This window comes from Thalassophryne amazonica, chromosome 10 (genome assembly GCF_902500255.1).
Source record: "Thalassophryne amazonica chromosome 10, fThaAma1.1, whole genome shotgun sequence".
Taxonomy (NCBI): Eukaryota; Metazoa; Chordata; class Actinopteri; order Batrachoidiformes; family Batrachoididae; genus Thalassophryne; species Thalassophryne amazonica.
This window is the reverse complement of record NC_047112.1, coordinates 19,927,469-19,954,497: the sequence shown is the minus strand read 5'-3', so window position 1 is coordinate 19,954,497 and position 27,029 is coordinate 19,927,469. Positions and strand designations below refer to the sequence as shown.

Here is a 27,029-nt window from a genome sequence, read left to right as displayed (position 1 = left end):
CTATGTACCACAGGCTTTTAAGGTGGCAGTAATTAAACCATTACTTAAAAAGCCATCACTTGACCCAGCTATCTTAGCTAATTATAGGCCAATCTCCAACCTTCCTTTTCTCTCAAAAATTCTTGAAAGGGTAGTTGTAAAACAGCTAACTGATCATCTGCAGAGGAATGGTCTATTTGAAGAGTTTCAGTCAGGTTTTAGAATTCATCATAGTACAGAAACAGCATTAGTGAGGGTTACAAATGATCTTCTTATGGCCTCGGACAGTGGACTCATCTCTGTGCTTGTTCTGTTAGACCTCAGTGCTGCTTTTGATACTGTTGACCATAAAATTTTATTACAGAGATTAGAGCATGCCATAGGTATTAAAGGCACTGCGGTGGTTTGAATCATATTTGTCTAATAGATTACAATTTGTTCATGTAAATGGGGAATCTTCTTCACAGACTAAAGTTAATTATGGAGTTCCACAAGGTTCTGTGCTAGGACCAATTTTATTCACTTTATACATGCTTCCCTTAGGCAGTATTATTAGACGGTATTGCTTAAATTTTCATTGTTACACAGATGATACCCAGCTTTATCTATCCATGAAGCCAGAGGACACACACCAATTAGCTAAACTGCAGGATTGTCTTACAGACATAAAGACATGGATGACCTCTAATTTCCTGCTTTTAAACTCAGATAAAACTGAAGTTATTGTACTTGGCCCCACAAATCTTAGAAACATGGTGTCTAACCAGATCCTTACTCTGGATGGCATTACCCTGACCTCTAGTAATACTGTGAGAAATCTTGGAGTCATTTTTGATCAGGATATGTTATTCAAAGCGCATATTAAACAAATATGTAGGACTGATTTTTTGCATTTACGCAATATTTCTAAAATTAGAAAGGTCTTGTCTCAGAGTGATGCTGAAAAACTAATTCATGCATTTATTTCCTTTAGGCTGGACTATTGTAATTCATTATTATCAGGTTGTCCTAAAAGTTCCCTAAAAAGCCTTCAGTTAATTCAAAATGCTGCAGCTAGAGTACTATCGGGGACTAGAAGGAGAGAGCATATGTCACCCACATTGGCCTCTCTTCATTGGCTTTCTGTTAATTCTAGAATAGAATTTAAAATTCTCCTTCTTACTTATAAGGTTTTGAATAATCAGGTCCCATCTTATCTTAGGGACCTCGTAGTACCATATCACCCCAATAGAGCGCTTCGCTCTCAGACTGCAGGCTTACTTGTAGTTCCTAGGGTTTGTAAGAGTAGAATGGGAGGCAGAGCCTTCAGCTTTCAGGCTCCTCTCCTGTGGAACCAGCTCCCAATTCAGATCAGGGAGACAGACACCCTCTCTACTTTTAAGACTGGCTTAAAACTTTCCTTTTTGCTAAAGCTTATAGTTAGGGCTGGATCAGGTGACCCTGAACCATCCCTTAGTTATGCTGCTATAGACGTAGACTGCTGGGGGGTTCCCATGATGCACTGTTTCTTTCTCTTTTTGCTCTGTATGCACCACTCTGCATTTAATCATTAGTGATCGATCTCTCCTCCCCTCCACAGCATGTCTTTTTCCTGGTTCTCTCCCTCAGCCCCAACCAGTCCCAGCAGAAGACTGCCCCTCCCTGAGCCTGGTTCTGCTGGAGGTTTCTTCCTGTTAAAAGGGAGTTTTTCCTTCCCACTGTAGCCAAGTGCTTGCTCACAGGGGGTCGTTTTGACCGTTGGGGTTTTACATAATTATTGTATGGCCTTGCCTTACAATATAAAGCGCCTTGGGGCAACTGTTTGTTGTGATTTGGCGCTATATAAAAAAAAAAATTGATTGATTGATTGATTGATGACCAATTTGTATACAGTGAAATAAAAATTTCAAAGTGGTGGGGTTTTTTTTTTATTTATTTATTTCTAATGGAAACATTGTTCCTTTTTGTCTTGATGTCACTAATTTGATTTGAAAATAAAGACAGTTTTTGAGAGCAATAACTGGGTTAAATGTCTGTGCTTTCGGAAACATTTTTTTTTGCACGGTTCAAAACAGCAGCAGGCCAGAGGTTTTTTTATTGTTATTATTTTTAAAACTATTAGCGCATCAACTGTGCAGATAAACGTCTCTTAATGTAAGCAATAAAGCAGCCTCCTTAATGTTTCCTGCTGCTCTGCAACATTTGCAGGTAAAATACACAAACATTTTTCATAAGAGTTTAACTTGCTTTAGAAGTTACATCATTACTGTTAAATCTTAAATGTGGGAGTTTGTTCTTTTACCGACAGTTGTGACAAATCACATTTAATGTAATTGAAATTTAATCTGATTTTGAAATATTTTCGCATTGTTCTTATTCAATCTTGTATTTCAAAACTTACGGCTTTGTTGCCAGATCTTTGCTCATTCATTAAATGCATTCCATGTAATTGAATTACATTTCAGGCGGGCATTTAACCAAGATTCTTCAAAAAAGGAGGTGGACTGATGGCTGGCCCTGGGCCCTCCAACAGGCAAATACAGTGTGTATATCTCACTCACTCTCTCTCACTCACACACACGCACACGGTAAAACAGACATTGAACACGTCAACATTTTTCTCAGTAAATATATTTCTAAAGGTGCTACTGACATGAAATTTTCACCAGATGTCTGTAACAACCCAAGTAACCCACACAGAAATCAAAACAAATAAGTACAGAAATGAAGTTATAAAATGTGTGATAAAATGGAAGGACAGGGGGAAAGTATTGAACTCGCTGATTGAAATTTATTTAATGATTCATACAAAAGCCTTTGTTAGTAATGACGGCTTCAAGACACCTCCTCTATGGAGAAACATTGCTCAGGTGTGATTTTGGTCTGAACAGTCTTTAAATGTTGAAGGTTCCTTGGACCTCTTCTATGAACTCTGATCTTTAGTTCTTTCCATTGATTTTCTATTGGATTCATGTCAGGTTGGGCCATTCTAACAGCTTTATTTTCATTCTGTGAAACCAACTGAGTTTCCTTGGCTGTGTGTTTGGGATCACTGTCTTGGTGAAATGTCCACCCTCGTTTCATTTTCATCACCCTGGTAGATTTTTATCAAAAATGTCTATACATTTTTTCATTCATCCTTCCTTCAATTATATAGTTTGCCCGTGCCAGATGCTGAAAAACAGCCCCACACCAGGATATTCTCATCTCCAAACTTCACTGTTGGTATGGTGTTTTTGGGGTGATGTGCAGCGCTATTTATGGTGTGTATTTTGGCATCTAAAGAGTTCAACTTTGGTCTCATGTGACCAGACTATATTCTCCCAGTATTTCACAGACTTGCTAAATGTTGAGCAGCAAACTTTAAATGAGCTTCAACATGTTTTTCTTCAGCAGTAGAGTCTTGCTTGGTGAGCGTGCATACAGGCCACAGTGATATTGTTTTCTTTCAAACAATTGTACCTGCTAATTCTACGTCTTTCTGAAGCTCTCCACAAGTGGTACTTGGTTCTTGGGCAACTCTGATCATTCTTTTCACTCCTCTGTCAGAAATCTTGTGGGGATCGTGGCTGGATTATGGTGAAATTATGTTCTTTTCACTTTCGGATTATGGCTCCACAGAGCAGGAACATTCAGGACTTTAGAAATCCTTCTGTAACCAATGCCATCAGTATGTTTTGCAACATAAAGGTTTGCGAAGATCTTGAGAGACCTCTTTGCTTTTCCCCATCATGAGATGTTTCTTGTGTGACATTTTGGTAATGAGACACCTTTTTATAGGCCATCAGTTGGGACTGAAGTAGCTGGCATTAATATGCAGTGACAAGGCAAAATAGAATAGTTTTGACTGTGTTGAATCCTTGGTCTCAACGTAAAGGTCAAACAAGGTCAACGTCCATTGGATTCTATGACATGTGTCATATGTTATCCGTAACGTGATAACTAAGCATGATACATGGTGCAAACTATTCCTTTTTGAAACCCTATTAACTCAACCAATAATTTGCATCACCTCTGAACAAAATTGGACCAACTAACTTTTGACCCCTGTACAAACTGAAACTGAACTTTGTCACCATTCTTGTTTTTACCCCATAACTCTATAGAATTCAGTCATAGATAGTCCAAACTATGCCTTTTTGGAATCTTCACAATCAGACAAATAATGTGGTATAATTTTCAATATGACTGGAGCATTTTTATATTTTGACCCCTATGTAATTGACTTTTATGTGGCCGCCCACTGAAAATTCAAGTGGCCCATCGGTTCTTTCAAAAGAGTAATATCTAAGGTGTACATTGCCACATTTTGTGCTTGTATCACCATTTGAAGGATTCCTCTGTAAATATTCTGTTATCCGCTGCACTATCCACCCTTCCTGCACTCTCTTCTTCATCAGGACTGCTTCCTAATTACTGATAGATTTCTGATGGTGTCTTGGCCTTCCATGCTTTCTTGCGCTGCCCTGTCACCAGGTTTTCAATACTTTTTTCTTGTGCTTTCCCATTTTAGAACAATTTATGGTCATCTATGGTTTGATTTCTTTGTATGTATGGATTACTTAGGTTATTACTGACATCTGGAGAAAATTTCATGTCAATAGCATGTCTTTAGAAATATATAGCATGTCTTTAGAAATATATTTCCAGAGAAAAAATTGTAACATGTTCAACACTTATTTTACCTGCAGTATAACAGAAAAGCTGAAGAGGCAATTATGTTACATTTGCACTACAAACGTTGCAGATTACACACACATCTTACAAAGGGGGAGGGGGGAGCGCATCACAAAAAATAAGGAGCTGCTTTTATCTTCAAAGGCAGTTTTGACAATATGCTGGGTGTGACATTAATGAAATCAAATGCTTCTGTGGAACTCACCTCATCTGACTAAACTCAGTGCTGCTCTGAGGGAAGATCAGCTTCAGGTGCCACAAAAACTGCTTTTGTCTAGATGAGAGAAAATCATATTTAGTGTTTGCTTCAAAGTGTTTAGCGTCTGCTTTCCAACACACCATCAATAGATGACATCACTGGGACTTGCACAGTATTCCCGCCGCACTACAAAACAACAGTTTAAATTCTGGATATTAAAGGGGGGGCTGCCTTAATGTGTCCAAGACAATACTCCTGGCTGCTCTTCAGAGTCTGTCCATCTGCGTGACTGTGTGTAAGCGAACAAACCAGAGTCACCATGGTGACGATGACATACACACAGAATACTGGGACACCAGCTGGTGGATATCACATAATGATCACTTATTCTGGGGTAATGCTTTGGGCAGGAACTGTTAAGTGTGGCTGGGGTTTCTGGGTTGCTGGGTGTGCTCTACAACCAAACATTTATCCCATCAGCAGCTGCTGTGTACATACCAACAGTACTCACTCATTACATACAGCCTTCAACAAGTTCAAATTTGACCTTATTTCAGTACTGATCAGCTATTTGGACTCAAGCTGTCAAACACCACTTGTAATAATTTTATGCATTGCACCTTTTACACCATAAATAAAGAGTCCTGCAGTAAGACAAGTACCTGCAAGCACCGTGCAAAATCATTTTAGCAATTAACCTAAATTGTCCATTCAAATGTATTGGCAGAGAAAGAAGGTTTGTGTCCCCAATGTGCCTTCTCAAACTGTAACTGAAAGCCACAGACTGCTCCTTCCCAAGTGCAGGAACAGCCTGAAAAACTCCTTTGTTCCTCAGGCCATCAAACTGTACAACTCCTCACTCAGGGGGAAGCGGAGCAACAGGAAGACAAAGGACAGGAAGGAGAGGAACAGTAGAAGCCAGGAAGCCAGTAGCCAGCAGTATTTCTGTTATTCATATTTACATTTTTCCTTTTTTTTTTTTTTTTTTTTTTTAAACTTTGGATACTCGGTGTGCTTCTTAGCCTGTCTACTGCTATCCAATGCTACTGGAACCTCAATTTCTTCCCAATGGATTAATAAAGTTCTATCTAATCTAAATTTTATGTATGTTTTTAATTAAAATTTTATTATAAAAATCCTTCGGTGTTCCATTCCAACATGAAGCTGTACAACTGGTGAGGCAACAGTTTCTCCAGCAAGAGCCACAGAAGTCTATTACTTCCTTCAGAGTCGTCAAGGGTCTTTCTTCACTAGATTCCTTCTTGCACAGTCACTCTGTTCTTGAGAACTGCCTCCTCCAGACAGATTGACCACACAGCACTATACTGTGGTTATTTCTTAATGAATGAGGTCTGAGACGTATTCAGTGACTTGGAAATGCTCATGTAGCCATCCCCAGGATGTGATTTCTAGTTTTTTATTTTTAATAAATTAGCAAAAATTTAAAAAGAAAAAAGAAAAATAAAAAAATACTTTTTTTTCATGTCCTTATGGGGTGTTGTGAGTAGAATCTTGGGGGAAAAATAATTTACTCCATTTTAGAAAAAGGCTGTAACATAACAAAATGTGAAGTGCTGTGAATACTTTCCGGACACACTGTAGCTGGGGTCTTACTACGGTCTTGTTTCCCCATTCACTCTTGCAGATATTCTTCTTTCACAAATCACTCCTGCCACCTTTCTCTTCCCACTCCTAGGGCAGCAAATAACAAACAATACTTCACATGGTGATACAAGCACCAAATCGAGCACAAATTCTCCTTAGACATTGCTTTTGAAAAAAACGACGGGCCACTTGAATTTTCAATATGCGGCCATGTAGGGGTCAATTGAAGAATTACACAGGGGTTAAAATATAAAAATGCTTCAATCATATTGAAAACTATACCACATTATACCATGGTCAGAGAGAATTCTGTCTAACTGGCATGCATTATTTTTGTGTATACGCACAGGTAGTTCAGCAAGCTAAGTCACTGTAATATCACTCCGCTCTGGTCATCACCACAGCAATGCGCAAATCAGTTGGAGCAGATCAGCTGTGTTTTGACAGGTGAATGACAGAAACGCGATAAAACATGGATTTCCATTTTAATATTTTTGGCCAAAATAAAATGTTTGAGGAATGGGAAGAGGAGGAGAGCAAACGAGAAGAACAGCAAAAGCAGTGGCATAAAGACTTAACATCGGACGAACTGGACAAGACTGAAGATGGGAAAGAAGAAGAGAACGGTTGCCAAGGATGAAAATCTCTTGAGACTGGCATAAAATAGTCCCAAATACTTAAGCATTTTTATCAAGTTCTGTTAACTTAAATAAATGTGTGTTAGCTCACTGTGTGGGACCATGGTATAAGCGGATTAAACAACTCAAAGCTGTGCATTATACAGTTTGAATGCACTTCACGGAGCACTCCGCTTCGCGTCGTGGTGTTTTAGACTCCGCGTCGTGCATTCAAACTGTATAATGCACGGCTTCTCATTGTTTAATCCTTACAAGGCTACACTGGATAAGGTTGCGCCTCCTCTTTTAAGGCCACGCCTTCCCAGGGCGCAGTCGCCTTAGTTCAATGGTTACTTACGTGACCTTAGGCAAAAGGCTCGAGGTTTGGAACGGAAATGGCGTAGTTCTAAATTAGAGGTGTTCCACCTTGCATGGCATGATGCTGTCTTAGATTATAAGCAGGCACTACTGGCTACAAAGCGTGCCTATTATTCTGATTTGATCAATAAAAACAAGCATAATTCAAAGTTTTTGTTTGAAACTGTAGCATTTCTCATTCATGGACAGCCACCTGTTATTTACTTTCCCTTTTCAGCACAGGACTTCTTGGACTATTTCGAGAAGAAAATTAAGGATATTAGGTTGAGCATATCTCAGCAGGCTTTGGTCCAACCACTGCATACTGCTATGGAGGTGGATGCGCCCACTGAGGTGTTACCCAGATTTCCAGATTTTGATGGTATCTCGCTAGGCGCGCTGACGAAGCTCATGACGTCTACTAAAAGCACAACCTGTTTACTTGATCCTATACCAACAAAACTGTTTAAGGACCTGTGGCCCATTCTTGGACCAACTGTGCTGGAAATTATAAATCTCTCATTAACTTCTGGATCTGTTCCTAAATGTTTCAAGTCTGCAGTGATTAAACCATTACTTAAGAAATCCAATCTCGACCCTAGTGTATTGAAGAATTATAGACCGATATCAAATCTATCATTTTGTTCTAAAATCCTGGAAAAAGTGGTTTCGCGACAGCTCGTGGACTACCTCATTGAGAATAATCTTTTTGAGCCACTGCAGTCTGCTTTTAGAAAATATCACTCCACAGAGACAGCACTTACTAAAGTAGTGAATGACCTTTTGCGAGCAATGGACTCAGATACCACTACAGTCTTGGTGCTGCTGGATCTTAGTGCTGCGTTTGATACTGTGGATCATCATATTTTACTCAATAGGCTGGAGAATCACTTTGGGATTACTGGAACTGCTCTTGCATGGTTGACGTCATACCTGTCCAGTCATTCTTACTGTGTATTGTGTAATGGCACCTCCTCTGATCGTAGGGACATGAAGTTTGGGGTTCTGCAGGGATCTGTTTTAGGCCCCCTGCTTTTTTCCCTTTATGTAGCACCCCTTGGGAATATACTGCGGCGCTTTGGGATTCCCTTTCATTCCTATGCTGATGACACTCAATTGTACATGCCAATAACTGCTGGTAATCTCATTCACATAAAATCTTTGGAAGATTGCCTTGCATCAGTAAGAAGTTGGATGTCTAGTAACTTCCTACTTTTAAATTCTGATAAGACTGAAGTTACGGTTCTTGGTCCGGCGAGGTATCGGCATCAATTTGATCAGCTAGCACTTAGCTTAGGTTCGTGTGTTATACATCATACGGATAAAGTGAGGAACATTGGAGTAATTTTTGATCCTACGTTGTCCTTTGATCTCCACATTAGAGACATTACGAGGACTGCTTTCTTCCATTTGCGAAATATAGCGAAGATTCGTCCCATCCTGTCTATGGCTGATGCTGAGACTTTGATTCATGCATTTGTCTCTTCTAGATTGGACTATTGTAATGCTCTATTTTCTGGCTTACCACAGTCCAGGATTAGGGGTCTTCAACTGGTTCAAAACGCTGCTGCCAGACTTTTGACACAAAGCAGAACGTTTGACCACATTATGCCCATTTTGGCATCCCTGCACTGGCTTCCTGTTCCTGCAAGATCAGATTTTAAAATACTGTTATTAGTTTATAAAATTGTTCATGGACTTGCACCTCCCTATCTGGCTGACCTGGTAAGCCCCTATGTACCGGCTCGGGCCCTGCGTTCTCAGGGTGCAGGACTTCTGTGTGTTCCCAGGGTGAATAAAAAGTCTGCCGGTCACAGAGCTTTCTCCTACCATGCCCCAGGTCTGTGGAACGATCTCCCGGCACACATTCGGCAGTCGGATACTGTGGAGACTTTTAAGTCACGTTTAAAGACTCATTTGTTTTCCTGTTTTATCATTAGTGTTATGATGTGTTTTTGTTCTTGTTTTTGCTTGGTCTCTAAAATAAAGGTTAAATAATGTTGACGTCCATTGAATTCTATGACATGTGACATATGTTACCCCGTAACGTGGTAACTGAGCATGACACATGGTGCAAGCTATTCCTTTTTGAAACCCTATTAACTCAACCAATAGTTTGCAACACCTTTGAACAAAACTGGACCAACTAACTTTTGACCCCTGTGCAAACAGAAACTGAACTTTGTCACCATTCTTGTTGTTTTTACCCCATAACTCTATAGAATTCAGTCATAGATAGTCCAAACTATGCCTTTTTGGAATCTTTACAATCAGACAAATAATGTGGTATAATTTTCAATATGACTGGAGCATTTTTATATTTTGACCCCTATGTAATTCTTCATTTGACCTCTACGTGGCTGCCTATTGAAAATTCAAGTGGCCCGTCGTTTTTTCAACAGAGTAATGTCTAAGGTGTACTTTTGCCAAGTTTGGTGCTTGTATTACCATTTGAAGGATTCCTCTGTAAATATTCTGTTATCTGCTGCACTATCCACCCTGCTTGCACTCTCTTCTTCACCTCTCTATCATACGCTGCCTTACTTTGGACAGTTGGCCCCAAGTATTTAAACTCATCTACTTTCGCCACCTCTACTCCTAACTGCACTATTCCACTGGGCTCCCTCTCATTCACAGTGGCACAGTGCAGTTAGGCTACAAGGACTAGAGGTGGACACAACTGCACACTGTGTAATAGAGATTTTGCTGTGAAATTAGACATTACACAGCCTCCCCTGGTGTACTGACTCGCACAAGATCACCCCGATTCAGTTGGCCACACACTTTACAAAGGCTTGAGTTAGTATTCAAAGGAACTCTATGGAATCAGTCAGCAAATGTTTTAGGGTCTGCGTTTTGTTTCTCCTGAACTCATGTTCAAGTTTTTAATCATCTCAGCACCCTGACAGCAGCAGCAGCGCACAACTCTGCACAAAATAGATTTAATAGAAAATGCAGAGTCGTGCATGTGATTCCTACTCCAGTTTTAACCACAAATATGCACCATGATGACAAACAGGCCCAAGAATTTTTTTTTTTTTTTTTTTTTTTTTTTAAAGGGAAAACTGCAAAGGCTGGGTCAGGTGCTGCCGAGAGCTTTCTGCAGTTCTTCTGTGGTTTTCTACTGTCCGTCAGCCTTCCACAGATTTGGCATGACAGACACACGAGGTCTGTTAGTAAAGTATCAGACTTTTTGTTTTTTTGCAAAAACATGATGGATTTGAATCACGTGTGCTTGCATGAGCAAACCTTGAACCTTCGTGCGCATGCGTGAACTTTCCATGACTGTCGATTGCGTCAGTTGCTGGTAAGCAGCCTTTGTGTGAGGACGTGTGTCATGCTCTCGATGGATTTTCTTTGCAAGGAAAATGGCGGAACGACTGGAGCAGCACTGCATCAGATTTTTCCAGAAACTGGGCGACAGCCAGGTGTCAACCATTCGGAAGATTCAGACGGCTTTCGGTGACGATCCTATGGGCATCACACAGATTAAAGAGTGGTACAACCGGTTTAAAGACGTCCGCGAAACGGTGGAGAGCGAGCCACACTCCGGTCAGCCATCAAAATGCTGAAATGACCAGATCATTTCCAAAGTGAACGCTGTGGTGATGCGGGACTGTTGTGTGACTATCCGAGAAATTGCATAAGAGGTGGACATCAGCACTTTTTCGGCACATTCCACTGTGACAGAAGATTTGGCCATGAAGAGAGTGGCGGTGAAATCCGTGCCGAAGCTGACGGCGGAGCAAAAGCACCTTTGTGTTGAAGTCTCACAGGACATGCTGATGCCCACCTCTTCCACAATTTCTCGGATAGTCACACGACTGAAAAGCCACCGAAAGCCGTCTGAATCTTCCGAATGGTTTCCACCTTGCTGTCGCCCAGTTTCTGGCAAAATTTGATTCAATAGCGCTGCTCCAGTCGTTCCGCCATGTTCCTTGCAATGAAAATCCGCCGAGAGCACAACACACGACCTCACACAAAGGCTGCTTACCAGCAAATTACGCAATCGACAGGTGTGAAAAAGTTCACGCATGCGCATGAAGGTTCAAGGTTGGCTCATGCAAGCACACGTGATTCAAATCCATCAGGTTTTTGCAAAAAATAAAAAGGTCCGATACTTTTCTAACAGACCTCATACAATGAATATAAAAAGACCTTATGGACTGAAAATCAAATTAACCATATGAAGTACCACTTTTCTTGCCCTCATATGAGCACAAGCATGAATAAATCCATGTAAATGCCCCAAATGTATTTGAAGAGACCTCGTACCTCACACAGAGACATGAATGTAAGTACAAGGTCTAGTTCTGACCAAGACTGCAGATTTTGCCATACACAGGGAGGAGTAGAGTCATCAGCTTCATGTCCAACAGTGGGGAGAGATGGAGGCCGCTATGAATCCAAGGATGGAGATGAAGCATGCCCTCAGAAAAAAAGGCAAACATGTAATTGTGAGAAGCACTTACAGAACCTTGTTATTAGTGCTCACCAAAATGGATGGAGTACCAATTCAAGAATTTTGTTTGATATCTGAAATACATTAAGATTTTCTTTTTCTTTCAAAGTTCCAAAAAGGCTCTCAGCAACTTCCAGATACCTCACCCCATACTACGAAATTATTTGTTGTTGTTTTTATTTGAAAAAAACTAAAGATGCATAACTTTTAAGATTGTGAATATTCTTTTAACATTCCAATAACCAAGGATGTGAAGTAATAACACTAAACATGCAAATGTTGATCCATTGTTGGTACACAAAATTTATCCTCTGGTGACCACAGGTACAACAAAATCATGGCAATATAGCCAAAGGAGATTAAGGAAGCATAGTGCATGACGACTTGGAGACATTAAAATATAGGCCTGGTGATCACAGAGAGAGAGGAAAAAAATGGACATCTGCACAGTGCAATATAACAATCTTGTGTTAAACTTTAGCTATCTTGAGTGTTCAAACTGATTTTTTTTTTAGTTCTTTATTGAAAAAGGCGGCTTAAAAGCAAATCCAAATTTGCAAAAGTGGCAGAATATTGATGAATGAGCGAGCACAGGTTCCCACTTCCATGTAATAAAATGTAAAAAGGTTAAACGGGCAATACTAAAACACAAAATGGATGAAATGGAGCAAAATGGGGACAGATAAACATGAAATGGGGTAAAATGTAACAAAATGGAGCAAAGTGAACCAGACTGACTCCAAACAAGTACTTTTATTTCATTGTTTGGCTTTTGTTTTTGCAAGATGCGCTCAGTACATGTAGTAGGGGCAGGTGCGCCATTTGGCGTTCAAGAGATGAAATTTCAGTCTGCTCCATTTCATTACGTTTTTACCCCCATTTCGTTATTATCAGTGCCCATTTCGCTCAGAAATAATGAAATAAAAGTACTTAATTGAATCATATTTAGAGTCAGTCTGCTCCATTTTGTTACATTTTATCCTAATTTCGTGATCATCAGGCTCCATTTCACCCCATTTCTTATTTCAGTATGGCCAGGGTTAAACTGGTACTGGAGGCAAGTGACAGAGGACTCACGTGCAACCTCATCCAAGGTTTTGACCCAGAGAACAAGTGAAAAATGAAGAGTTATTGCAGTGATAAGGTTTCTACTTTTTTTTTTTCCTATTAGGGCCACAGAGAAGAAAAAACACATTTTTGGCAGCCAGCTTTCCCTGCCATAGCTGAAGTACTGCAGTGGCTGAGCAGCGTGAGGAAGAACTTTTATGGAGGTCACATATCAAACGTGCGCTCTGCACGCATGACTGTGAACGTGATAAATAGTGTGACTGCCTGATGTCACTGTGCCACAGACGCACCGGTTTCTGGCAAAATTCACCAAAGCCCCTGACTGATGATGACTCATTGTGAAGACCGGCTTCTCACCTTCAAAGATCACTGAACAACTGGTCTTTGCTGCTGATGGAAAAACCAATCACCTCTGCTCTGAATAAAGGAGTCTGGTGGCACAGAGCTTGTCTTCTGCACGTATCACCATGAAGCTGAGTGTCGAGAGGGTGACACTGTTGCTACAGCAGATTCATGATCAACTAAAGACTTTACAACAGCAAGTCATAGGTATTAGAGAGAACAAAAGTAAATAAAGATTCAAGCACCAAGTGTGTTGAGCAAAATAATTGTGCAGCGAAAGCCTGACTGGTGGTCTGGCTGTCAGAGCACAGATCCATCTGGCTGGATTAAGGATTGGACCGATCCTACAACACATGTTCTGTGGTTGTTTGGGGGGTGCCAGGATTTGGGTGGCAAGACAGTGCGGGTGGAATAAAGATGACTTGCATACTGCAAATTAATAAACTATCCACAAACGCAGTTAACTCCGCAATCTGTGGCTGATCGGTCGACAGAAAAAAGATAACAGTACTTAGGCTCGCTTAAAGGGTCTGATTCTGTGAAGTCAGTTTCCATCTACCCAGTTATCTGTATTTGAACAGCCACTAGTCAAGGCACAGTGAGCTATCCACAACTATACACGCTCCGCAGTGACCGTTTGCCGGTCACTGCAAACGCTGGCCTCGTTCTGGTTATCGTGCTGCTTCATGCATTTTCCAAACTCTTCAATTTGAAATGAACCACTCCAAAAATGTCCCTTTCCCATCATGCATTGTGCACCTTTAGTCCATCACGATGCGATCGTACAGTAGCACGCTCCACACTGATGCAGTGTTGCTAGGAACAGCATTTGCACATCGCTCTGCCACGTTCCTGCAAGCTGCACAACTTTCATTTTTCTCAGCTGACCACGCCTGAAAATTTCTTTCAGTACTTTGCTCACGTTAATGCACATACTCAAACAGACGTCACATAAAACACACTCAAAGCTTTATTATATCTAGTATTAGGGCTGTGCGATATTGGGGAAAAAAAACTGACAATGCGATGATTTTTTTTTTTTTGTGTATCTCGCAGGATTTTCCAGGATATACTGAAAACACTGTAGTACAAATGCCAGGCCTGTACGTGGCGCTGTAACGCTTAACCAAAAACCAGAAGAACACATGAACATGCACGTAACTGGTGTAAGAAGGTAATCAATGTAGCATCAGGTATGGACCGGTTTCTGGTTTTCATTTGACAAACCGGTTCAAGTCTTCTACAGTATATTGTAATTTTAACAGTCACTTCACCAGTCACAGTTTTATTTGAGTCATGTAGACAAAACCATAAAAAAACTGATTTCTCACTCATCACACAATTTTGATGGAATCACCCTCAAATGAAAGCCAAGTCAACAGCGGATGCTCATCAATCCCAAAACGTATGTGGACATTAACAGTACTTAAGTGCAGTTTTAATTTTATTTCATTATAATAAATTATTTTGCTGCACTTCTCACACAGAGACTTAAAGCTTGCATTTTCATTTATCGCCTGTCAGACCTGAGTTAACACAAAGAAGAGGGTTAATTGTGGCCAATTTTTAGTATTCGGGAAACTTATACACGTGGCACAAATCCACAGTAACTCATATGACAAATTATTTCAAATCACTACTCTTAATAAAAAAAAAAGTTATAATGTGCAGTTATTATCCACAGTAAAACCTGTGCGATGTGTTGTCCAGTCCACTTAAGCTGTGCATGAGGAAAATGCTCCACCATGCCAGGCTGAAGCTGCAGAAAACATAATTCCACACCAACACAACTACTCCCAATGTTCTGCCAAATGCCAGCTATTATATACTTACCCTCCAAGTGCTGGACTCAAAGGCATCCTGCACTTTTGTCATCAATCTCTTTGGTGTTTGGCTCTTTTTTTTTTTTTTTAAGTTGGTTAGAGAAGAGATGGAGGAAAAGCAGTTGTCGGTGCTTTGCATATAAACATTTAATCACAGCGACGGACACACATATACACATACACACTGCAGCAAGGCATGAAAGCGCTCACGTCAGCTGCCTGCCAATAACGATCCTTCTCTGGCAGCACGTGTGTGTAGCGTGAATGTGTCACTAACCAGCTGCAGTCGCGCTGCTCACACATCTGCTTCTTATATTTTGTACTTGGTACATTCTGAACTGCATTAATTCTCCTTCCCTTACCATTTATTTTATAACTTTAATCTCACCCCTGGCCTGCAGCTGGGACCGTGTTAATTTAGACATCTGCAGCAGTGAGGATGAACACGACATTAATGAGACAAAAAAAAAAACTAGAACAGCACTCAAGAGTGAAACCACTGCAGCTGCCGATCAACACTGGAATTTCTCACTGGGGTCACGAACATTATCTCAATAAAGTCCCATGACAACATCGGTAAAACTCCCCTTACGAACGAATGAAGTCCCTTGTACAAACACAAAATGTGGGAGGATGCCACAGGACACTCAAGGAAGGCACAGCGCATGTGTAGCATATACATGGCATACTTACTGGAAGTAAAGAAGACACAGTGGTCGCCAAGAATTACTGATCATTTTCAAAAACAAACACAGAAGGGACGCAGAGGCTGGAGGAGGCACAGACGATGACATGATCAGCCAAAGGACGCTCAATGGACACACAACGATGTGGGGAGTTTACCATGTTTTTTTGCATTATGAATAAAGTTCATAAAGCACTATTATTGTTGTATAATACATACAGACAAACAGACAGGTCAAACTTGTACAATATTACAATATGCATATAATCAACCTATAACAAGGATTTGTACCAAGTTACATGAAATTCCAAGTAAAAATGTGAGTGAAGTTGATTTCAGAATACAGCCATCTAAGCATGAAACTGACAGAGTCTAACTTTGTTAATCAAGGGCCATAACTCTGGTAAAATGAGCTGAACTAGAACAATATGAAAATATGCATATTACTACCCTATAACAAGGATTTGCACCAAGTTTCACGAATTTCCTCCTAAAATTGTGAGAGGAGTCCCCCTTCAAGCCTTTGGTCAGCAGGGGATAAAACGTAAATAGTGGATAAGCTAATGACACACAGATTTGTTCTTTGTTTTGTTTTTTTAAAAGAGAGGAGATGTGACCAGATGCGAGTGGCCTCAAACGGTGATGAGCGCTGCGCTGCACAGCACAGACCCACAGCAGGAGTTTCCGCAAGACTCTTTCAGCACCTTGGACAGTGGTGCAGCCCGAGGCTCATATCAAAATGATGGTCACGATTCTGTATCCTAAAAAACTCTACCAACCATGTTCGTTAACACTGTCATTGGAATCAAGCATAGTCAGCAAAGTCCAACAAATCAGACAGTTAAGTACAAAAAAATATCAGTATGACAAAGTGACATGGGTGTAGAAAAAGGGGCTTTTTCAGCACATGCTGAGGTGGAATGATGGTCTAGATGATGACGATGCAAATGACTGTGGTTTGATTTCTAATCCATTTTAATGTAACCTCTTCCAAATAATCTGATGCACGGGTTTTGTCTTTTTTTTTTGTTGTTTTAAAGAGAGGAGATGTGATCAGACATGAATGACCTCCGTGGTGAGGAGTGTCAGAGCGCTGCGATCCCTCACTGCTGTCCAGGTCATTCCATGTCAATTCACCAAATATTTGAGGGGCCTCACGCACTTTGTCTCAGATTTTCTTTAAATTTTAATCCAATATTCCCAGACTATTCAGAACAACAAATGTAGGCCAAGTAGTTTCTGAGATATGGCCAATTTAATGCGCATGGGGTCTGCCGGTTTTTAGGCAAAAATTATGGCCGTCATTTCTTGAGCAATGTTCAAGGTAGAATATCTCAACAAATAATGGACTTAGAGGCCTGAAATTTTTTGCGGCAGTTGTCATGGACACCCAGACTTGGACTACAGTCAAACAACAGACATCGACACTAAACTGTGAAGTTTATGTATGCTCAAACTATGGAAAATATTAAATTGACTATTGCAAGCATCCATGTTTGAGACACTGAAACATACCATTACACTCAAAGAAGCCTCTCCATTTCTTGGCTCCTTAATGCCAGCTATACTGGCAATGAAATATGTAAATGTGGCATATCTGTGTTAAACAGTTATTGTGGGAGAAACCTCTGAAATCTGAAAATAAAAAAAATAAAAAATTTTGTGGTCGAATTTTATTAGAAGAAAAGCTCATGTGGGCAGTAAATAAAACTCTTCAAACTGATTCCATTTTGAAGGTATTGATATCTACTTTATGTGATCTACTTGGCTCACAATATGCTAAACCGTTATATTACACCTGAGGTACTTCATGAATGTGTTTATTAAATATGGATTGTTGAATAGAAATGTTTGTTATTGTTAACATTAATGTAACTAATGTACAACCCCTGGCAAAAATTATGGAATCACCGGCCTCGGAGGATGTTCATTCAGTTGTTTAATTTTGTAGAAAAAAAGCAGATCACAGACATGACACAAAACTATAGTCATTTCAAATGGCAACTTTCTGGCTTTAAGAAACACTATAAGAAATCAAGAAAAAAAGATTGTGGCAGTCAGTAACGGTTACTTTTTTAGACCAAGCAGAGGAAAAAAATATGGAATCACTCAATTCTGAGGAATAAATTATGGAATCACCCTGTAAATTTTCATCCCCAAAACTAACACCTGCATCATATCAGATCTGCTTGTTAGTCAGCATCTAAAAAGGAGTGAACACACCTTGGAGAGCTGTTGCACCAAGTGGACTGACATGAATCATGGCTCCAACACGAGATATGTCAATTGAAACAAAGGAGAGGATTATCAAACTCTTAAAAGAGAGTAAATCATCATGCAATGTTGCAAAAGATGTTGGTTGTTCACAGTCAGCTGTGTCTAAAACAAATGAGGAACAAATGGGAGGAAACTGGAGTCAACGTCTGTGACCGAACTGTAAGAAACCGCCTAATGGAAATGGGATTTACATACAGAAAAGCTAAACGAAAGCCATCATTAGCACCTAAACAGAAAAAAAACAAGGTTACAATGGGCTAAGGAAAAGCAATCGTGGACTGTGGATGACTGGATGAAAGTCATATTCAGTGATGAATCTCGAATCTGCATTGGGCAAGGTGATGATGCTGGAACTTTTGTTTGGTGCTGTTCCAATGAGATTTATAAAGATGACTGCCTGAAGAGAACATGTAAATTTCCACAGTCATTGATGATATGGGGCTGCATGTCAGGTAAAGGCACTGGGGAGATGGCTGTCATTACATCATCAATAAATGCACAAGTTTACGTTGATATTTTGGACAATTGAAAGGATGTTTGGGGATGATGAAATCATTTTTCAAGATGATAATGCATCTTGCCATAGAGCAAAAACATTCCTTGCAAAAAGACACGTAGGGTCAATGTCATGGCACAGGGTCAATGTCAACGAGCAGATCTGATTTGATGCAGGTGTTAGTTTTGAGGATGAAAATTTACAGGGTGATTCCATAATTTTATTCCTCTGCTTGGTCTAAAAAAGTAACCGTTACTGACTGCCATAAGATTTTTTTCTTGATTTCTTATAGTGTTTCTTAAAGCCAGAAAGTTGCCATTTGAAATGACTTTAGTTTTGTGTCATGTCTGTGATCTGCTTTTTTTTCTACAAAATTAAACAACTAAATGAACATCCTCCGAGACCGGTGATTCCATAATTTTTGCCAGGGGTTTTATGTGTACTACAATTTCAAACTAGTTTGCAATAAAAACATGTAACTTGAAAAATTGACCTTTGTGTTACACTTTCATAACAGTTTAGCATATTGTGAGCCACTTTATATGGCCTTTTTTATGAAACTCCTTCCTGGTTAATTTAAGCATCCATTTATGGCAAATTTGTGCACTCGCGAATGTATTTCTAGTGCTGAAATGACAATTTCATTTTAATTGTGTGAACACACTGCATTCATATGATTCATGTTGACTTCACCAACACCACCACCAAATGCATGGGTGCAAACAATTTATTTGGGTATAAGCAAACTTTCATGAGCATATTTATTGTCAGATAGGCTCCAGCACCCCATGACCTTCACTGGAGTAAACTGGTATAAAAAAATGAATGGATGGATGGATGGATGGATGGATGGAAGAATCTCCCTCGGTCATCACTGAGAAAACTCACCAGTTAGTGTCCTTCATTCATGCACTGTATAATAGAATGCTTGCTGTCTGAGGACATGTTAAGAATCAAATTTTTATACTTTTTTAATGACACATTGGCTTTAGCAGGGCAGATGCCTGGTGTGAAACTACAGAGTTACATTAACAGGACCAATGGATTGTGCAAATTGTGAGAAAGCATTTCATGAAGAAATAAAATTGTCCAGTATAAAAATACTGGACTGGTAACACTGGAGATTTACTTTGCCACTCCATGATGAACCTGCCTATCATTGAATGAGGGAGGTAACTGCTACTGTCATGTCTGAATCTACTTTAAATGTGCAAATATGAATTGTTAATTATGCTGGCAAGTGAAAGTATTTTTGCCTCAAGATATGTGCTAATTTGAGTGATATTTTCTGTTCAAGAGGACCTGAACAGGATTTTCTATTCAAGAGGACTGAGAAAAGCACTCATTATTATAGAACTACATGTGCAAGTCATGGTTTTGGCTGAAGTGCAAGAAAAGTAACTGATACTTGGTATGGGCCCAAATGCACCAATATTTGTGTGAATAACTCATTTACAAAAGCAGATTTGCGTTTATGTGCGTAGTAAACTGTGGCGAGAAAAGAAATGTGGAAACCATGCAGGGCATGTGCTCTCCCGGAGCAGGGTTGGTGATCATAACTTGACCATAACTTTGAAACGTTTTTCCTCAAAATTAAATCACATTGTTCAGCAAGTTCTGTCCAAATCAAATCCAAACTCTTTGCATTATACTGCCCATAGATGGATGGAAATACAGGTTCGAAAACAACATCCCTGCACACCCTACAGCGTGATAACATACAACGTATTACCAACCGGGATCATGGATTACACAAGAAAATGCTCCTGCTGGTTTCTAGCGTTAACTGTGGAGGCAAGTTGTAATATTTCAGAACTTTTTTTGTATTCAAAGAGCACACAAAAAAGAGAAGATATAATACTGAATGAGCAGATTTTGATGTACATCATAAATGGTGTCAACACAAAGCTGGTCCTGCTTCAGCCTCCATCAGAGTTTTGGAAACAGCCTGACGCAGGTCCTGATTGAAGTACAGCAGAACTCTCTGCCGGGTCTAAACCTGTTCTGTCCACAGACAAATGTCACTGCTGGACCTGTCCTTGGGTTTACAAGGAGAAGGGTCTTTACTGTCATTGTACATACTGTCCATTTAACCCATCCTAATTACAGTTCAACACAATCTAAACACGAGGAGCAGTCCAGCACCAAGGGATCAACTCCAGATTGAGACACACAGCCTTGGTGAAGGGCAGAGAAAGGAGCAGACCCCTAATGTGCATTTTTGATGATGGGAGGAAACCCACGCAGACATGGGGAGAACATGCAAACTCCACAGAGAAAGGAACTGGGCACGGGTGGAATTGAACCCCAGGCCTTCTTGTTGTGAGACAAGAGTGCAAACCACTGATCCACGAAGAACACTACAGACAAGTCTCCCTCTTAACTTCTTGACGAACCCTAGCAGCAATGATTATGTTCTGGCAAAGAAAAACCCAAGAACAACATCCACCCCCACCACCACCACTTTCCTTTTAAGAACCTTTTCCTCTGTACCAGTGAACTTCACCAAAGCTCATTCAAACACTTGTGTGAGCATCTTGCTTTGACATCAGCAAACAATTCACTAGAATATTGCACAAATCTGGAAAGAGCTTCACTTTGCATTATCATACAACAGGGATGCCCAGGGATAACCTGAGCAGAACTTCCACAAGAGCGACATCTGGTGGCAAAGTGAAGAAGTACTAACCACAGTCTCACTTTGGTGCAGATTTATAAGCACTTTTAGTATCACCGATAAAAATGCATGAGTCAAATTCTTCAGTGACGGTGTTCTTACTTTGTAAGGAAGATGGTGGAGTTTTCTCTGTTCTTAGTGAAGGTGACCGGGAGACACCTCAGGGTGATGTTCATTTTCCTGGCGCTGCTTGTCAGCTTTGTAGTCTGGACAACAGCAGTGAAAAAGAATGTGCATCAAAACAAAGCCAAAATCAATCCATTAAGATAAGATTGTGCAAAAACATAAGTGGGGTGGGGAGGGGGAGCACAGCGGTTCCACAGCGGCACTTCAATATCTGTAAAGCAGGTTGCAACAGAAAAATTTGACTGGGCGGTGAACCAAACACGTCAGGATCACAGACTGGCTGACATTTCGCTTCAGTGGAAAAGAAATGGTGCATGAAAAACAACTAATCGGTCCAAATACCAAACATCTGTTCTGCATCAATAAATCTGGCTGTGCAGGTTTCATTAAGAATTAAGCCTGAACTCCTCCTGACTGCCCTAATCTGAATCTGAGCGGAACGGCCTTTCACTGACGGCATCAGAACGGCTTGATTTAAAAGGAAGACATAGACAAGGTAATAAATTACTGCTCCTGCACTCTTCTGGAAGAGCATTAAAACTCATCACGTACAGTTTTTGTCTCTCGCCGAGGAAACGTCTCATTATTTTGAGTGATTTTAAACCACTGAAGCAGACCTGTCCCTTGTGCTGTGATGTACACTGCATCTGGCAAGCATTCACAACGTTTCACCTTTTCCACATTTTGCTACGTCACAGCCTTATTCCAAAACAGAATAAGTTCATTTCCCCCTCAAAATTCTACTCACAACAGCCCATAATGGTAACATGAAAAAAGTTTTTTTTTTTTTGGGGTGTGTGTGTGTGTGTGTGTGTGTGTGTGTGTGTGTGTGTGCAAATTTATAAAAATAAAGAAATCACATGGACATAGCTATTCACACCCTTTGCTCAGTACTTTGCTGATGCACCTTTGGCAGCAATTACAGCCTCAAGTCTTCTTGAATATGATGCCATAAGCTTGGCGCACCCGTCTTTGGCCAGTTTTTCTCCATTCGTCTTTGCAGCACCTTTCAAACTCCATCAGGTTGGATGGGGAGCGTTGGTGCACAGCCATTTTCAGATCTCTCCAGAGATGTTCAATCAGATTCAGGTCTGGGCTCTGGCTGGGTCACTCAAGGACATGCACAGAGTTGTCCTGAAGCCACTCCTTTGATATCTTGGCTGTGTGCTTAGGGTCATTGTCTTGCTGAAAGATGAACAGTTGCCCCAGTCTGAGGTGAAGAGCGCTCTGGAGCAGGTTTTCATCCAGGATGTCCTGGATGAAAGCCTGACCAGTCTCTCAGTTTGTGTTGCTGAAAAACATTCCCATAGTATGATGCTGCCACCACCATGCTTCACTGTAGGAATGGTGACTGGTTTCCTCCAAACATGATGCCTGACATTCACACCAAAAAAAAAAAAAACATTCCCATAGTATGACGCTGCCACCACCATGCTTCACTGTAGGAATGGTGACTGGTTTCCTCCAAACATGATGCCTGGCATTCACACCAAAGTGTTCAATCTTTATCTCATCACACCACAGAATTTTGTTTCTCATGGACTGAGAGTCCTTCAAGTGCCTTTTGGCAAACTCCACGTGGGCTGCCATGTGCCTTTTACTAAGGAATGGCTTCCGTCTGGCCACTCTACCATACAGGCCTGATTGGTGGATTGCTGCAGAGATGGTTGTTCTTCGGCTCTTGGTCACCTCCTTGACTAAGGCCCTTCACCCTTGATCACTCAGTTTTGATGGGCGGCCAGTTCTAGGAAGAGTCCTGGTGGACCTGAACTTCTTCTATTTATGAATGATGGATTCCACTGTGCTCATTGGGACCTTCAAATCAGCAGAAATGTTCCTGTACCCTTCCCCAGATTTGTGCCTCAAGACAATATTGTCTTGAAGGCCTACAGACAATTGCTTTGACTTCATGCTTGGTGTACAATTATGTATGTATGCATGTATGTGAATATGTACAATTTGTACATATTCAATAAAGCCCCTGTATTCTGTCACGTGATCATTTCACAAGGACCACAATGCTTTACTGTGTTATCAGTGTATCACTGATATAATCACCTCTGCATGTTTATATTAATGTTGCAGAATAAACTCAAATCAATAACAAACAATATTTTATTTAAGTTTTAACGCCATCTGCAGGAAGACGTGCTTGTGGATATACATAAGCTTTTGAGAAGAGCAGAAGTTGCCTTTTACCGCGTGTGATGCACGTGCATGCTGAAGTCTGTGAGCTGTCTTGTAAATCACTCCAGAGGTGTAATCAGGTTACAAAAAAAAGCATTTTCAGTTTTAGAATTGTTTATTTCTTGCCAGCTTTTGCATAATATATGCCAAAGATGTTATATTTACACAGGAATGCAGCAGTTTGGGAGCGCCAGAGAGACCAGCCAGTGACGTCACAGTACCTCTCTACTCTGATTGGCTTCCCCCCCCCCCAAAAAAAAACACCAAACAAACAAAAACAAAAATGGATTTGCATGATTCATAGCATGGGACTTTTTAACCTCATAAAATAGGTCAAGGTTAGCCATGTTTGAACTTGTCCAAGGTCTGTGACCCAACAATGTTCCCAGTGAATTTGAAGACCCCAGCAGTAATAGAATTGGATTTATGCTGAGCACAGACCAATGGACAGACAGACAAGACGGACTCAAAACCTTCGCAATACCCGATGACACATTTTGATGGCCTCTGGTGAAAGTTGATTCTTGCCTATGGTCCTGAATAAGAATATTTTTAAATAAAACAGGACACCCTCTCTCTAGGTAAGTGATCATCTATGATCCATTACACCAATAAAAACAATCATAAAAAGTTGCCAAAATGTGCTAAAGTAAAGAGCATATACACTCCCATAGTCCATACCAGACATCTAAAGTGCAGCACACACCGTCAGTGTTCGAGTACTTACTTTAAATGTGGTGCGGGGAACCCGAATAAGACTGTCTCTGCTCGCACTATCAGCAAACCTTCCTGTATCCTCCAGAAACCTGTAGTCTAAAGTACAAATGTAGATAACCAGGAACATAATGCATTACTATGAAATAAACAGTTTTATGCAAATTTTTGTGAGGCTGCAACAAAGACAATATTCTTAAAAAAAAAAAACAGATTAATGTCAGCACAGAAACACCAGCTTTGATGTTTAATGGAAAATATGGTGGATCACTAAAACCTTTGTTATAATATTTTCTTTAAAGATGCAATATAAATATTAATTTTGAAAAAAATGAATGGAAATTATTATTAAATCAGTGCAACCACGCTGACAAGGCTTTCTGAGTGAATTACTGGACGGGAATTGAGGAGATGCTCACCACTGAGAAGAGTCATTTCATCGAACTGTAAGAGGGCCACAAAGCCAGTTTTATTTCTAACTCCACTGCATCCTTTGGCTTCTTTGTGTTTTTTCACACACAGCAAACTGTAATTGTGCAAAGACGAATTGATTTTTGAAATATTCATAGAATTCAGTTTAGCAACAATTCAGAAAAGATTTTTTAAAACAGTCAAAAAAGAACAAAATTAAATATGAACGTGTCACATATAACAGAAAGAACAAATAGTCAAGTTAAAGCCATCCTGGTGCACAAATCCTTGGATTTCTTACAGTGATTATAATCCCATAACATTTCCAGAATTACCAGTGACAGCGAAACGTCCTCGCGTCAAGCAACCCAGTCCAGTCGAAGATTCAAGCTTCTCTACTATGTTTGGCTGCAGGCAGTTACAGTGGGGGAAATAAGTATTTGCTCAACTATCAATTTTGCAGATTTTCCCACCTACAAAGAATGGAGAGGTCTGTAATTTTTATCGTAGGTACACTTCAACTGTGAGAGACAGAATGTAAAAGAAAAATCCAGAAAATCACATTGTATGATTTTTAAATAATTAATTTGTATTTTATTGCATGGAATAAGTATTTGATCCCCTACCAACCAGCAAGAATTCTGGCTCTCACAGACCTGTTAATTTTTTCTTTAAGAAGCCCTCTTATTCTGCACTCTTTACTTCTATTAAATGCACCTGTTTGAACTTGTTACCTGTATAAAAGACACCTGTTCATACACTCAATCAATCACACTCCAACCTGTCCACCATGGCCAAGACCAAAGAGCTGTCTAAGGACATCAAGGACAAGACTGTAGACCTGCACAAGGCTGAGATGGACTACAGGACAACAGGCAAGCAGCTTGGTAGAAGACAACAACTGTTATGATTATTTATTAGAAAGTGGAAGAAACACAAGATGACTGTCAATCTCCCTCGGTCTGGGATTCCATGCAAGATCTCACTTTGTGGGGTAAGGATGATTCTGAGAAAGCTCAAAACTACACAGGAAGACCTGGTCAATGACCTGAAGAGAGCTGGGACCACAGAGTCAAAGATTACATTAGTAACACATGATGCTGTCATAGTTTAAAATCCTGCAGGGCAGCAGGGTCCCCCTGCTCAAGCTAGCACATGTCCAGGCCTGTTTGAAGTTCACCAGTGACCATCTGGATGATCCAGAGGAGGAATGGGAGAAGGTCATGTGGTCAGATGAGACCAAAATAGAGCCTTTTGGAATCAACTCCACTTGCCGTGTTTAGAGGATGAGAACAACCCCAAGAAAACCACTCCAATCATAAAGCATGGGGGTGGAAACATCACACTCTGGAGGTGCTCTTCTGCAAAGGGAACAGGATGACTGCACTGTATTGAAGGGAGGACGGATGGGGTCACGTATTGCGAGATTTTGGCAAACAACCTGCTTCCCTCAGTAACAGCATTGAACATGGGTCATGGCTGGGTCTTCCAGCATGACAATGACACCAAACACACAGCCAGGGCAACTAAGGAGGGACTCTGTAAGAAGCATTTCAAGGTCCTGCAGTGGTCTAACCAGTCTCCAGACCTGAACTCAATAGAAAACTCCAAAACTGAAAGATCTGGAGAAGATCTGTATGGAGGAGTGAACCAAAATCCCTGTTGCAGTGTGCAAACTTGGTAAAGAACTCCAGGAAACATCTGACCTCTGTAATGGCAGACAAATGTTTCTGTACCAATTGTTACGGTCTGCTTTTCTAGGAGATCAAATACTTATTTCATGCAATAAAATGCAAATTAATTATTTAAAAATCATACAATGTGATTTTCTGGATTTTTTTTTTTAGATTCTGTCTCACAGTTGAAGTGTGCCTACAATACAAATTACAGACATCTCCATTCTTTGTAGGTGGGAAAACCTGCAAAATTGACAATGGATCAAATATTTATTTCCCCCACTGTAGTTCCTTGTTCTCCCCTCAAACTCTCTCATCACTGTGCTAAAAAAAGGACATAAGTCCTGCTCACAGACTGACTGCCTGAGACAGGACATGTCCATATCAAGTATAACTCCAGACATCTCCACCTTTACCCATGGATGGTTCGTTCGCCCGCATGCACACATCTCGCGGTCAAAGGAGGAAAGATAAACTATAACAGAACTCAGAGCGCAGACCTGCAGCTCAGCACAAGAATATAAACTAGAAGAGAAATCAGAGTGCACAGTCTGGCTGCAGCCAAACTGTGCACTCTGATTCCTCTGTGCAGAGAACCTGCAGGCTGCATTCTCACCTCCTCTCTGCCCCCTGCTGCGCACACCTGACACAGATATTCCTGCGTCGTCATGA

General features: G+C 40.5%; 1 protein-coding gene across 1 annotated transcript in view; it reads right to left on the bottom strand.

Annotated features, from left to right (window-relative positions):
• znhit6 (zinc finger HIT-type containing 6) overlaps nt 1-27,029 on the bottom strand; it is a 48,143-nt gene that overhangs the window by 18,458 nt on the left and 2,656 nt on the right. The window contains exons 3-6 of the mRNA XM_034179516.1: nt 24,690-24,796; nt 24,284-24,369; nt 21,346-21,449; nt 4,841-4,909 (exon numbers count right to left, since the gene is read on the bottom strand). Of these exons, the coding sequence (XP_034035407.1) occupies nt 4,841-4,909; nt 21,346-21,449; nt 24,284-24,369; nt 24,690-24,796 (366 nt within the window). The remainder of the gene's footprint in view (nt 1-4,840; nt 4,910-21,345; nt 21,450-24,283; nt 24,370-24,689; nt 24,797-27,029) is intronic.